General features: G+C 41.9%; 1 protein-coding gene across 1 annotated transcript in view; it reads right to left on the reverse strand.

Moving 5' to 3' along the window:
- The window catches only part of LOC107194222 (prolyl endopeptidase FAP-like), a 76,909-nt gene that overhangs the window by 44,857 nt on the left and 15,909 nt on the right, over positions 1 to 16,143 (reverse strand). Inside the window, exons 3-4 of the mRNA XM_015583812.1 lie at positions 8,454 to 8,548; positions 8,022 to 8,096 (exon numbers count right to left, since the gene is read on the reverse strand). Coding sequence (XP_015439298.1) covers positions 8,022 to 8,096; positions 8,454 to 8,548 — 170 coding nt within the window. The remainder of the gene's footprint in view (positions 1 to 8,021; positions 8,097 to 8,453; positions 8,549 to 16,143) is intronic.

A 16,143-nucleotide genomic window follows, 5' to 3' on the forward strand; every position in this document is an offset into this window, starting at 1 on the left:
ATGAACATCGCCTATTTAATGAAGTCACGCGGAGAGGCCACTGGCGCCGCCTGGAAACATTCAAGGCGGAAAATCGGCCGCGACGCGCGATCCCCCACCTCGTTAACGTCGGACTTGTTACTTTTACGCCGTGACAATAATTCTCGCCCTTTTCTGTTTACATCCCCCCACCCCCCAAACTCCTCCCGTGCAGCTACACGCGTTACAGTCACGTACGTCTGAGGTTCAAATAATGGGCAGTCGCAGACGGTGTAACAGGGAAAATGGAACAATTTGTGACCGTATTCACTGTCAGAGAATCTACGATCGTTTATGGGGTTGTGTACAATTGGTAAAATAAAATGTGCTCGCACACGCTTTAACCTTTATCTGGGCAACCGAATACCCAGGTATCCAGGTACTCATCTCTATATTCTCTTTTTCAAGTTTTTATGTTCTTGTATAAAACAGTACTTGTTATATTATAGGAAGGGAAACTAAGAGTTGCGGAAAAGTATGACAGTAAAATTATGCATATTTATCTAATCGGTCGGAATAGAATGTTTGGGGTACTCTGATTGCTCAAGAACATCTTATTATTTAGTTATTTCAAACATTTTGGTTGCCTAGACAACGGTTAAAAGTGAACACGTTTGTTAAAAATTGACCAACCGACTAGGGTTGTTTTTATGACGTTCGAAGGATTAGTTTATATAATGATGTGTAAAAATAAATTTTCACATCATATTGGCAAATTTACAATTGGTCGGGATCGCGAGGAATATAGTAAAAGTCGTTTTTTACACCATAAAGCTGACCCTCCTTTGCAGTTTTAACCTACATAATTAATAAGCAATAATTTATTAAAAACTTCTTATTTGACTTGTGGAGCGGCACGACTAGTGTTATTCAAATTACTGTAACTTCGTCTATAATTCAAATTTTTGAAATTGAGAAACGTACATGACCCCTTAAATTGCTTTTACACTGAGTAGATAATCAGACTTCACTGCGTCTATGGAATTATCACACAATTGATTCGATGGAATAGATTATACAGAAATAAGTAAGAATTCCACGATGACTGTGCTATCGGACATTCATCTACAAGAATATCTCACAAAGAAATTTCTGAATGTGGAACGATTAACGATACAGGTTAACCAATCAGTAGATTCCATTTTATAAGAGTCTCGAAGGATTTCTGTATTCGAATGTCATTTATCATTTTTTCCTGGTATAACTGTTCGATGCGATTGCTGTGCTCCACATCGAATAACACCAATGATAAACGTCAAATATCGCGATAATACAGTCCGGCAGGGGTGGTTATCTGCGCGTGTTTCCATAATATATAAACAAGGTATCGCGCTTCACGCGCGTGCAATAACGATCGCGTTATAAAACATTAATCGCCACAACGATCAAAATTCTGCGAATATCAAAGATAAATACCGAGTGATACAATGATGTCGTTCTGTACAGGCTTTTTCTGTGCCCAATGATACAGTGACAATGGTGGCTCGAATCGGCAGGCATTTGAAACAGAAGCTATCGATATTAATATCTATTAAAATATCGTTTATATAGTTGAAATTTCTAAAGCAACCTATTATGAAAGAGACGGTACTAGGATAAGTGAACCAATTACGGATAAATTCGTGGCCCCATGAGCTTGTTTTTGTTAAGAAATAATAAGAAATTATTGATAATTGCTTCTTTTTCGAGCTTTCTAGTAAGTTTCATTGTTTTGGGATCCGCAAAAAGGAATTTTTTATGGAATAATTGAAAATTAGTAAACTACCGAACGAACGAAAAAAAATATTTGTTGCACCTATTATGGAATGTCTTATTAAAAGTATGATATTTAGTGTATGTATGTTTCTTTTTATTTTATTCCATAAAAGTATATTATTTATCTTTACTCTCGTGCATGTGGGACTTCTTAGCACTTTCGCTTGGACTGTTTGAAGAATCACGACCAAATTGTCAGTTTCAACATTAAAATACGAAACTTCTTTTTCCATCGTATGAATTATAATTTTAATTGTATGCAGAATTTTCTCTATGTATGCCTACACAACGTTTATTTATTATTTTAAGAAAAACAGTCCAGCCATCGAAATCATAGTTCTATCAAACACATGTTGACCGCACGAAAACGGCTGATTAACTACCAGCACACAAGTTTACAGATCCAAGATTCGAATCCGACAGTTTTCCCACGCGCGAAAACACTGTTCCCGTGATCCGAGATACCATCGTGCCGCGGACAAACGACTCAGAGGAACGAGCCTGGCACCGCGGACCCGTTTGTAAAGATCTCCATCAAAGCGGGCAACAGCCCGTTCGTGAGTGGCCGGGGGCCGTAAAACACCCGAGGTCCCTCGTTTTCGTGGGACGACCATGAAGATTTAATACCGTCGGTCATCATCGGCGCGATCGCGAACCGTGGACGCGTTATTTATTCACCGCCTCGCCACCCGATAAAACTCTTGGCGCCGTTCGATACGACCAACCACCCACCCCCTACCTGCGAACGGTTACTTCGAATATACGCAACAAAAACAAAAAACAATCGCGCGCAAATGACGCCTAGTAATCACCGTGCGTCGTCGTTCCCCGCCGAATCGTGTCTCGAACCGAAAGGATTCGTTTAGTCGAAAGATAAACCCGTCCCGTTTCGACTAGGACACGTGTTTTATTCGCCCCCTTTTTTTACGATCTCGAAATCTTCGTTCCACGGAAGATGGATGGATGAATGTTCGGGGGGAGGGGGGAGAGAATGAAATTCAGGGAATAACTTCGATTTGATACGACATCCTTGAAGAGTGTCGGGATTATCGATACGGTCGTCCTTGGGGATAGCGTGTAGATGGTAGTATCTGGGCTTGTTCGATCTCTCGTGCTACGTAGATACAAACACTGTACGTACATATTTCAATTCGTTTCGGATATTCAGATTCGATAGAACCTCGGTTCACAATTTTCTCGTGATCGTCGGACGTCTAGGGATTACCGATACCATCAAGGTAATGATACTTTTACTCGTAACTTGTATCGAAAAAAAGTATTGATATTTACTTACAAGAGAATATCCCGAATTGATAATCGCCGATTTTTATGCAGCTCTCTGAGATTGTAGTTCTCATAAAATTATTTGACATGTATTGTGTTTTAGATTCTGTTATGATAAAGCGGTGAGAACAGCCCTCAAAGTTAGGGGTGTGAACTGTATTTGGTCAGTGGATCGTCATCATATAGCTGAGTTCCTTATGAAAAAATACACAATATTGTAAGTTATACCGTTTTTCTATCTCCAATAGTTTCCGAGATGTTCAGCCGCATACAGTTCACACCCCTAACTTTGACGGCTGTTTTCACCCCTTTAACGTGGAGAAGAGCAGTTAAAAAACAATACTGTCAAATAATTTTATGAGAACTACAATCTCAGAGAGTTGCATCAAAATCGGCGATTCTCAATTCGGTATGTTCCCTTGCTAGTATCGTATCAAAAGTATCGATACTAGATTATTAACAATCACGGTTAACTTCCATGCTCGTGACACATACGGGCATTCCGAAACGTACGAATTTAAATTCTCAATTCGGTATATTCCCTTGTTAGTATCGTATCAAAAGTATCGATACTAGATGATTAACAATCACGGTTAACTTCCATGCTCGTGACACATACGGGCACTCCGAAACGTACGAATTTCAACTATAAACACACGAATTTCTTGACAACAGAAACCAGACTTCGTGCATTTTTGGAGGGAAAATTCCAAAGAAATTTCACCGTTAAGGGGTTGGTAATCCAACGAAAAGTAACATCGTGTCGACCCAAATCCCAGGTAGGTTAGTTCCACAATTACCATCAGCCGTCCTCGCAGTCTTCGCGAGCGTTGGCCGGGAACAGCCGGTTAAGAGGAGGCTGGTGTGTCCTCCCTTCGGAAATTCAGCCGGTTAAGTTGAACATACATAACTCAGGATTTCACGTGCAAACGGTAACAGGCCGCGCCCGTGGTTCGTTGCCCGCTACAACGCACCATGGGACGCGGCTGGTCGAAAAAGGGGTTGGTGCATGCAGCACAAGCGGCGGATGTAGCGCGCGGGGGATCCGAGGCTTTGAAACGCGGGCAAATAGGAAAAGAAGAAGATCGTATGAAGAGAAAAGTGCTGACATAGCAGCCAGCCAGCCGACGACAAAACGATGCAACCGAAAGAAAGAGTGAGAGCACAGCTTGACGAGAGAGGGGATGGGGATGGCCAAGGGGGAAGAACAGGCGAAACGGGATTCTAAAATAAACCTATTGGATTCCGAATCTGAATACAAGGTACGCGGCTATGGCGAATGCTGTATTACACACTGCGATGGGAACCGAAGCCGGGTCTAAACACGCGACGATATACAGGGTGGTCGGTAACTGGTCGTGCAACCGGAAAGAGGGGTGATTCTAAAAAATAAGTCGGAAATATAGAATTAAATTGTTTCGTGGGAAATTTCGTTTTCGAGAAAATCGAATTCGAAAATTAATCTGAAACGCGTGTATTTCGAAAATGGAGTCCTAAATGAAAACAATTTGATTTTATGTTCAAGACTTATTTTTTTATGTAGAATCCACCCAGAAGCAACGCTAATACAACTTTTAGCTGTCTTAACTCTGCTTCCCTTCCTTTCTCATTCGCTGGTCTTTTCTGTGCTGGCAAAATACAAAGGCCAGCTGCAGAGTCTCGGCTCGAAAATTTACGAGGGGTTGAAACATGGTGACCGTACACGCTTACTACGGCATGCGGTCCCCAATTTCGCGCAGTTACGGCGACTGTACTGTATCTGGTTTTACTGGGATGACGAACCCCTTTATAAACTCGATAATAATGTAGTATAAAGCAATGTTGTTTCTGTTGGAAGATATTTTTCTTTTAGCAAACAATGCTTACAATCTTAATTCCTATTCTCGTGGTCGATTTCAAATAAACTGTAGGCAAGGAGAATTTGAGAAATAACACGAAGAAAAATTGAATTCTCATAGATGCTTTTGAGTCTCAGTTTGTCGCTGTAAATTCATGAACACTAAAAGGTCCTGCTGTTCACTTGAAGGAGAATAAAAGTTATCGGTTGCAAAACTTTGAAAGAAAGTTAAATCCACGCACAGAACCGAGGAATACTGATAAGAGGACCGGCGAGACGCGAGAGCAGGGCGAGAGGCAAAGATATTTTGGATACAGTGAGCATAATATATGCAATTGGGACGAGCAGGGGTGGTGGCCTGTTGGTCGATTATGCGTGGTGCTGAATGGCGAGAGTCAGCCGAGAAAGCGGAACAGAGGGGCCAGGAACGCTCGCCTCGTCCACGCAGATGCTATGCATGTCAGGTATTATATGGTATTTAACGTGTATCTGCTGCTCCACGCACTCCGTTGTTTAGCATTCTGCAGGTGGAATTACGCCGAGACACGTGTTCCAAGAATATCGTGCGTATGGCCCGATTAGAGATTCCCTGCTGTTCCGAGAGGCAAGTGTTAACGGCGCCACTAAAACGCTCGACGACAGAATATTCCCACGACCACCTTGTCGAACTGATTCTCCTGTTGGGATTTTGGCTTTTGAAAATGGGTATTCCGACAGTGAACCACACATCGAACGTTCTTAATGAACTACAGAAGTTTTAAACTGTATTCAACTTATTTCTTTATACAAACTATACTTTATATTATTATAAAGTTCTTCCGTTTTATTGTAACCCCCGTATACCAGGTGATTCACGAGGCACAGAACACCTAAATATCTCCGTTAGAATTGGCGATAGAAGGAAACGTTAAAAAGGAATGTTGTACTGTTCAAGGACACACAAATGAGGATATAAAAAAATTTTAATTGTTGTTGCCTTCAAGGTCTTGTAAAGGTCATCGATGGTTTTTTAAATGGCACCATATATTTTTAACTTCATAATGTCCATCACTTTCTAGAAATTGTTTTAGTGCAAGGTCATTTGAAGGTCATAGTATACTACATCGTTGAACTTGTCTTGACATCAGCTACTACACTGTGAAGTTAAAAATGTACCATTTAAAAAATCATCGATGACCCTCAAAAAACCTAGAAGACAACAGTAATCAGAAAATTTTGTTATGTCACCATATTTGCCTCCGTCAACAGTACAACCTTCCTCTTAAAGATATTAGGTGTTGTGTTTCTCGTGAATCACCCGATATATGGTAAAATTCTGTTCTAAATTTAAAGTTCTGTAGTTCATGAGACACCGGATATATCGAGACGCTCAACTTCCAGCGAGGTCGATTTGAAAAATTTTGAAACCTCTCAATTTCTTCCAGTTTTTCTCGTTATTGCTGTCTCGAACTAGGCCACCGGATACGCTCGATACGCTCTCAAAATCACTCGCACAGAAGAAGCACTTCGGGTGCGTATATTTGCCGCGGTATAGCGCTTGCTGTGACCAACTTTCCACGCGGGTATAATTTTCGAACTTGATAATCCACGGTTCGTGCGAAAACATTGGAAAATTCGCGGACAAAACCGTCCAGAAACGAAGATGTAAGTGGCGTTGACGACTCTACTTGGAGAATGTGTAGTGAAAATATACAGGGAGGTCTGTTACTTGTAGTAGAACTGATCGGAAAACGAGTTTTCCAGATGTAAATCGAAAGTCTAGACGAAAATGTTTGCAAAGTGGCCTAAATTTATTATGCAACTTTGGCTGAAACGCGAGCAATGAAGAAACGCTCGTTGTGTCTGACCATTGCTGGTTTATACTACTTATTTAATAGAACTGGCATCTGTTAGTCGTAGTAGGGTGGATGCACCAGTAAATGAACACGTACCAGCGTATAAAAACGAGTAACTTAAATTATTGAAGTAAGCAAATTATTAAATATTGATTTTGTCAATTTCTCGTTTCATATCCAAACAATTTTTGCGCCACTGGTTATAAATCCATTTGTTGGTTAATATTGTTTGTTCACTGGTGAAATATGTATTTTTGCTGTTTAGTGTAATTGAACATTTCTACAATTTTTCAAGCTGAAATCTATACGTTGTAAAAAGCTATAAATAGTAGAAAATCTAATTTTCATGTGTCACATATTTACTAACCCACTAAATGCATTTGTGCACTACAGTAGACGCCTACTTTGTCACTTTAGTGAGAATATTTGTTTAAGTGACATTCAAGCATTAGATAAACAGTGTTACTGTGACTAAAATTTCGGATTTATTGTGAGCAAACACATCTAAAAATGACAGAAACAGTCTTAAAATGACTAATGGTTCTTAATTTTTATGAAAACAAAATTTCTTCTACAAGATACTAAAACGACACATTCAACGGATCCATATTGTTATTTAAAATTCGACTTTAATAGATGCAAGATCTCTTAACTGTTGTTTCATAGGTGCGTTTACTCTATGATACTATCGTCTACCACAACCATTTAATATACAGTAAGTTAAGAAACAGGGTTCAGTAGAAACAGTCATTAATATGTCAGACACGTTAAATATTCAAATTCGATTTTCTCGAAAGCAGAACACGGCACGAAAAGAATATTCCGAACACTTTTCAATTTATATCCGCACACAGAATTATCTCGTACACAAATGTTTAATGTGCCAGTTATTGAATATCGAAAAACAATTCAATTTAATCGTCGCGAATGGATTCGACGTTAATAATTCCGGTATTTCATCCATTAAAAGTGATCTATTGCTCGTTCGTACGCGTTGTTGCGGAATTTCGTATTCGTTTCGACCGACGAGCATCATGCGTTTCCTTTCGCGAGCCACGGGAGTAAATGGGTGCAGGTGTCCGACTATTGATCGGAATTTATCAGACGGGATAATTTCGTGGGCCGCGCCGGAACAAAATTTACTCGCAGTTCTGGCTACGTGACAGCGAAATTTTCGTTTCCACTATTGTCCCGCCACGGTGCTGAACGAGGCGCGGAGGATTCCCTGCTCGCGACGACAAAAGTTAGAGGATCGTAAAACGCGTGCCGCGACGTGTAAAATGGTACGTTACCTTCTGGTAATCGGTGGCCAGTAGAAGATACTTCCGGTCGGCTGAGAGTTGATGGTCGAAACTCGATATCAGCGCCTGGAAAACAAACACAACGGCGACAATTAATTTTGCTATTTCGGTCTCTCTTCTGTTTGACATTACAGTCGGTGAAGAAATTATTATGAACACTTCGAAGTACCACTCGTTTGAATTTTTATCGAGAACAGCATTGAAAATACACTTATTATAATACCTTCTTTATTACAAAACATATTGTTATGTATCAATATTTCGTTACGCCAACCTTCGCATCTATAATCGCGTGAATTCTTTCCGGCGTACTTTCAAAATTTTTTTGAAGCAATGTAATTTAATAGTACCAGGCGAAACTCTTTTGTTAAATGTCGACGATGGAAGAAATGTATTCAAAAAAAAAAACGTGTCCACACTTACCGCGTTACTGGAGCTGAGGACTTTCCTCGGCTGTCTCGACGTGACGTTATAGATCACGAGATTTCCGGTTTCATCGCGGTACAGTATCTCGTTTCCTGGAACAGAGAGATAACATGTTTTCCTGTAATCTGGAGGAGAATCATCGCTGTGAAAAAAAAAATTGTTTCGCGATAAGAACGGCCTTGAGTAGGAGAATAAGTGAAATTGAATTCGTTGCTCGCGATGTTGAGATAGAAAATGTTGAGGTGGATCTAGAGGCAAGTAATCGATTGGATCGAGACTGAAGAGAACTTTCAGTACTGTACTTAGTTGCCTGTGAGTTAGATTTGAATTGTGATTAAATTGGCTAACTCGTGGTTCTGGATTTTGATTGTGGTAAGGTCTCGAGAAGTCTGTTTGGTCTGTGAAGTCTCCGGATTAACTCTGTACACCTCTGTACAAACTTCATTAGACACATCAGATCTAGATTAAGATACTAATGAAGTCACAGTTGGGATATATTATGTTTTCTCGAATGTCTGTTGGATTTACGTTAGATCTGCGCTTTGCTAGTGTTAAGCACACTTTAGACAGACACATTAGACCCCGAATTAAACGTAATTATGTGCAACAGCATGAATTTCGCTAATCGTTTCGGTCATTGGCGTTTCTAAAGAGAGCCAAACGATAACGTGTACATTTGTCCTCTGGACAATGAATATTAATTCGCAGTCTCGTGTGTTCCACAGAGTCACTGGATAATTGGCATACGCGGGGGGTTAAGCGTGTTTAATCTCGGTTAAGTCCAGATTTGATATGTTAGGTGTATTAAACGCACAATGAAACATTGCGCCTGTATAAAACATAACGTGACAATTTCGAAGTGACCAAACGTATCGACTGCAATGCTACGCTAACGGGAAATACATAACTAATCTCGTTCGAAAAAAGACCACAATTACTTCTTTACTCAACTTACTAAAACAAAAAAGTTTCTGTGCGATTACTGCATGTGACTTTATTCTTCAGTTTTTATTTCATCTCTACCTAATGAAAACGTTACTTTTGTGTGGGGCGAAATTTGTGCCCTTTACCCCACATTACCCACTGAAACGAACAATTCTCCCTCGAAGCCTGTTTTTTACCGACCAGAAGCAACCGAGACATTCGAGTTTTAATCGACTCACCCAAATACGCCAGACGCCACCTTTTCGAACAAGTTCGACCACGGAGAACCGGAACTCTCAACCCCCCCTCCCGATACCACTAAAGCTTCTCTGCTCTATTACTCGGAGCCAACCCGTTTCGACTCAATTGATCCGTTTAATCCGAACGTCTATCCCTAATTAACCGATATTGACGAACTTCTACCGACAAACAGAATCAAACCGCAATAATCCGCCTTTAATCATTAACCCTTACCGTTCCCGATCACTTTGAATTAACCGGGCACAACTCCAACACGCGATCCTCCACAGTGGGGATCTACACACACACACACACACACACACGCACACAGTCCCGACATCCGGATCACCCGAAAGATCGGATACATCACGCGAATGAACCGCCTGAGGGCACCATTGAACACTCTAGGCCCGCGGATATTTTCCCGTGTGCTTTCTTCTCGGGTTATTGCGTGGACGGGAGGGTTGGGATAGGGAGGGTGGAAAGGGGAGTAGGGAGAGTAGAGTATGCGACGCAAACTGTGACGAGTCACCATGGATAGATCAGAGGAGCTTTTAATATCCGCTCAGAGAGCTGGGAATAGGTGAATCAACGACGGAATCGGTACACAGTCGAATGAGGATCGTTTGAAATTGTAGGAACTGTCGAGATATTTACCTGACAGGAACGACATTCTGCACACGGGCTCGATTTCGCGTTCGGATCGATATTACGAATGATCCGATTTCAACGGCGATGATCGTTTGTGACACAGGTAACGGTGCTCGAGTTCGTAAACTGATTATAAATTTCAATGCTTTCTTAGTCGATTCGTGAGAGAAAAGGTGTGGTTACCCGAAGGTATTAGAATTTTCGTAAGCGGGCATGCTCAGTCAGGTGGCCGAAAATAGTGTTACATTTAGGAATTTTTCTCTTAAGAACTGTAACACCTTCTTCAATAATCCTTTTCTTATTTGAAAGAACGTACTTTGAATTACCTCTATGAATTTTGGTATTACAAAATATTTATTAATAACAACGTTATTAGCGATCCCCGACAGACCACGATATCTCGGTAGTGGATCATCTAAATTGAAAAATTCTCAAAAAATTAGTTAATGTATTAAATTATCTAGGGCGCAAAAATTAGTTAATATATTAAATTACCTAACCTAGACCTGCAGTAACATTGGCTACGTGCTACCGCGGGAGCTCAGCCGACAACCTCGTGCTCTAATTGGTCGGGGTTTTTCATTAATATCTCGTTAATAAAGCCTCCGAGATTTTTTTGGTTAAGGTAAAAGTTGTTTCAAATCACGCCAGGAATCACCCATGTCAAGGACTTACGACTATTTCGGGACACCCTGTATACCTAAAGAGACCTAGGAAATTGTTGCAATTGCGGCCAGATCATCATTCGCAGAAACTCGATACGCGAGCGAACGACTGTTTCATATGTTTCAACGGAGATCTATGCGATCGCTTTAGATTTCACGGGTCACTGTTGTCTATCAACGCGCACGCGGGCACCATTACAAAGCGTAACTTCGAAATGTGCTGAACTCAACGGTACACACGTTCCACTCGCTCACGGTGTCGAGTGCGTCGCGTAGCATTTCGAGTATACACACACACGCAGTTGTGTTTGTAAAATTCACACCGACGCGGAATGCGGTCGAACGACACTCCAGCGATAACGCCTACAAACTGACGTATGATTATTCCTGACACCACTTCTACATGGACTATAAATATCTATGGAAAAACCGATCTTGACTCACGGCTACAGAATCTGGAATTTCGAAGAACCTTACAAATTATGTACCATAAATTATGAATCATTTATTATTAATGCCAACTTATTCTTTCGTGTCGTTTGATTTTCCCTGCACTTAAACGACCTATATTATCTCTTATGCAGAATACGTAACTTACTCTTATCTTTTATTGTTAATTTTCTATTTTTACACAGTTCTTTCTATTTTTCTGTTTTCTATTCCGTTATTTGTTCTTTAATTGTACTTAAAGTCAGCCTTACACCTGAGGACATCTCCTTGTCAATACCGAAGAGCCTACGAGCGCTCATCTAGAATTTACTGTAATGTAAGTTTAAAGGTCAACATGTATGTTTACATCTTTCGAATAAAAAAGTTCGATTATTATGTATTTATTAAATATCATTTAACATCTTTAATTCCAAAAAATTCTAAAATTATGAGCTCATCTAATTAAACAGTTCGATCCACCTTGACAGGTTACCTAACCCAGACCTCACTAAAAGAACCCAGTGTTATACCTGGGGACCTTGTCTTGTCAATGCCGAGGATCCTTCGAACACTGACCCAGGATTTACTACATACACCTCGTCCTAAAACACGTCATGACCTTTAATTTCTCCATGGTATCAGCAAGGATACCGCAAGAAAGAATCTAAAAATACCGCTGGCCACGATCAGTTAATTAATCCACGGGGAACAGTGTTGATCCGCGAAAAAGAAGTCATTCCCGCAAATCCGCGAAACAATCCGCGAAACAATCGGCGAAACCAGCCGGGGCGCGTTTGCACGGGCGTCGATTTATTTACAGAGCGAGAAGCTGAGGAAGGGGGGGTGGTGCCTTGATGAAGTTCCCCCGTCGAGGATAATTATTCGCGCAGCTACGTGGCCCACTTATAAAACACTTCGCTCGCGCGTTCCTCCACGTACGAACGAACCCGATTATTACGAGACGCTGACAGGGGAAGGTTGGGGTGGGGATGAAGGGTGCAGCCTCGGGTCGCAGAGGCCACTCTGGCCACGATGACGCAAATTGGAAGCCAACAACGGCTATCGATATGTCAGCGTTTTTTAAACACGAGTCCGCTAAACACGAGGGTTCGTTAAAAACTAGGGGGTTGGGGGGCAGGTTGGAGTGGATCATCGTGAACACTTGCGGGGTTGATACGAGAAGTGATGGCATGGGGCCAGGAAGAGTGTCTTAGTAACTGCCTGGAAATTCTGATTTTTTTTTTCATTTCTTTCTTTTTTCATATATTTTTGGAGGGAATACTTGAAACTTGGTGATCCATACAATGATGTAGTCCAGACGTGGTAGAATGATGGTTTATATGGAACAGATCGTTATGCTTGAGAGATTTAGATGGAATGTTAAAAGTTTGTTAGCTCTAGTAGATCCGGGAATATAATAAATCCGTTTACTATTTTATAAATATAAATTATATTAAACACTAAACATATTAAACACATATCTTGATTATTTTCAACACTGTCATTTCTGTTCAACGTACGACGTGCTGGCAGTCCGGTAACTTCAAATGAAGCCAGCCCAGCAAGAAAAGTTACGCAGCACAAGGTGCGGCTTATGGGGCAGTGTGTTTCAAGTGAACGATGCCGTTTAGAAAGAAGAACGATCACGGAGTACTTGCTGCGTGTGCATGCTTTTATAAGAAACTTGGAGCAAACGCGTCATAAAGCCAAGGAAAATGCTTAGGGCTATCGTTACCGTCGGTGCTGCCGCGATTAAACTTCACGAACTCAGATTTCCAGCCGGAGAATCGTCGTGTTTGATGACCAGGAGTTTCGAGGGACCAATTCCCAAGACACACAAGAAGGGTTCACTTATCTTGCACCTAGAAAACTCAAGAGACTCTACTCTTAATGCTTCTACCGACTACAATGATGTCTCACATGCTCTAGTCTCAAAATTTCTAGCTCTTATACCAACAGCTCTAATGATCCAAAACTCTAACGTTAAAAGAGAACTAATCCCTCGTCACTTGAAACGTCTGATCTGTTCAGCGTGAAATCTCTACTTCGACAATTCAAATGTTCCATCCCCCAACGTCCTGATACCCCCGACATCATCCTTTCATGCTTCTAATTCTGATCGCCCAGAAGCTTTAGCCTCCGTGGATCAAAAGCTTTCCTTCACTCAGAATCGAAACGATCTTCCACCTTCCTCTATCTCTTAAATCCCCCAGTGCGAATAGAAGTTCACCACAGTTCCAATTTCGGAGCGACATTAAATCTCATCGTAAAACTTCTTCGTTGAACTTCGCGCCAAAACTCACACGTCATCGATCGCACAATTTATCAGTTAGAAACTTCCTACTAACGCGTCCATTTTAAGTGAGGTCTGTATTCCTGGGAGATTCTAGGGTAAGTGCTGTTCGGTCACTCACAGTCCTCTTACTAAAAGGCACCGTTGCCTTCCCCACTCTGTGGCCAGATCCTCTAGGAACACTGTCCTTATTCTTAAAAAAAAAAACGCAACATAGGGTTTCTTGCCATCCCTAACTTTTACTCATCTGTTTCACATAAACAACCCTCTAGGTCATTGACAGCCAAAGGACCCAAATTGTCTCCCACCACCATGTGACGCCAGGCCTGTATAATCTCATGCACCCTCTATCAAGACATCATGCATCCTGAAAACCCTGTCATAAATTCTTTAATAGTCAATAAGCGACAGACTCCAGTTAAAACACCTTGACGCTGACAGATCAATATCACCCAGCGATGATATCAGGCAGTCAACAAGGTCCACCCAGAAACAAGCAAAAATAACGAGTCGATCAAAGAGCGGGATCACATCCAACAAATAAATCCACCGCGAGAGAAACGAACAGCGAAAACAGGGAGTGCGGAGGGGTCTCGCCGCCATTGGAATTTATTCACCCCCCCCCCAATCTTTCCCGAATTAATAGCCATATTCGTGACGCGCTCGGCTCGCAGCGATGGTTCGTACGCGATCGAGAGATGAATACATAAATATCGCTCCCTCATAGATTTTACGGGCGGGCATAAAGCGTGTCCATTATTTCCAGGCCGTCGGTTGTATTCAGGACTGACACCGCCGCGAGCAGCAGCAGCAACAGCACAGCACGTTTGGGGGTTGTAGGGTGTGCTCCTGGGACGATTCCCATAGAAGGCCACGATTCGTCCAGATGTTCGTAATGGCGAGAAACAGCACGTCATTTGAAACGGCCGTTCCCGCCGCCACCCCCGCTACTAACATTCTACCGGCTGGTACGAGGTTCATCGTTATCTTTTGGGGTAACAGGTCCCACGGGGCTGCTCGCTCTCCTGTGCTCTTCGTCGTTCGTCGTGTCGATAGCTCGTTTTTTCTCGTCCCCCCCCCCCCTTCGGGTCTCTATGGTTTCGTCCGTTGCATCGTTACGTCTTGCACGGTACCCTCTGCTTTTTATCCCGGCCATCTCGTCGCCTCGAAGGATCGCGAATCCCGTTTACGCTCCCACAATATACCGTGGACGATGATGTACGAGTAACGGTCCAGGTCGCGATAAGATGGACAAGGGAGTTCCATTCGTGGAAAACGAGATTTCGTACCGATATGGTTCTCTTCTGGGCGGTTGACAGGTGGGTATAGAATCGTGGTAGGTGGTAGGTACTACGGGGATTTCGATGGGGATGCTTTACGGTTTTCTGGTAGGTGTCCAACGATCAGAAAGACATCAAACGATCTGTGATAGGCGAGGCTTGAATCTTGAAGGAAACTAAGTTTTTGAGCGTTTGAAAAATGGGGCTGAGGCTTTAAAGCGGCTGGTGAGAATACAGTAAATCATCGATGAGTGTTCGAAGGCTCCTCCACACTGAACATTAAAATATTTCGTAAACTAATGACCATGTGCGGCTGAAAGAAATATCATTGGCGTCAGAGTACCAAGCTCTATCACTGTGCTGGACTTTAATAAAAAGTCAGCGTTACACCTGGGGACCTCGCCCTCGATCATTATTGTAGTTCTTCCATTCCAACATTGAATCATTATGTATTCAAGGTTCGGAAGTCCAGAAAGTAGGAACTACAACTGGAAGTTCGGAGCTTATGAATCCTCTATGACGGAACTTTTGAGTAACCGGTCATACTGGTTTCCCTGCATAAACCTTAAATCCTTGCGCATAAAAAATGCAACGTTCCAGAAAGTTGAAGTAAGTAAAGAACCTTTAAGTACTAAGTTTGATACCTGGCGTTTTCCAACTTTTCCATATATGGAGCATTGAGTCTTCGAAGATATCAGTAAGTGTAACAGAAGTGGATAACAGAATGAGGAAAAGGCCTCAAAGTAAAGTACCAAGGCTAGGGAAAATTAAGAGGGTCGAGGGAATTTATGAGATTAGAACCAAAAGCAATTTCCTCCTGCGATCCAGTACCGATGCTGAAACAATTCCACGAATAGCGATACGCTGTGCTAATAACAGTAGCAAAATTTTGACTCGAGATCTGGTGGTTGTTTTTCCGGGACGAGTATAATGAAATTACTATCGGAACGTTGTTCTCGGGGATGGTCTGCGCGAAACTCGGCCGGCCAATTACATCGTTTATGGGGGGCCACTTTATCATCGGGAAGATTATAAAGGATTTTAAGAGGCTACGGGGCGGCTCAAGGGGCGATAACAATTTTTATCGGCGTAATTGCCAGCACGCGAAATTCCCAGGGCCTTCCCCCGGATCCGTTAAATCATCTTAATCTTTAATATCTCAGATACCACGGATAACGTTTAAGAAATCTGGCCGTGGCCAATAA

Source organism: Dufourea novaeangliae, unplaced genomic scaffold, assembly GCF_001272555.1.
Source record: "Dufourea novaeangliae isolate 0120121106 unplaced genomic scaffold, ASM127255v1 scaffold28, whole genome shotgun sequence".
Taxonomy (NCBI): Eukaryota; Metazoa; Arthropoda; class Insecta; order Hymenoptera; family Halictidae; genus Dufourea; species Dufourea novaeangliae.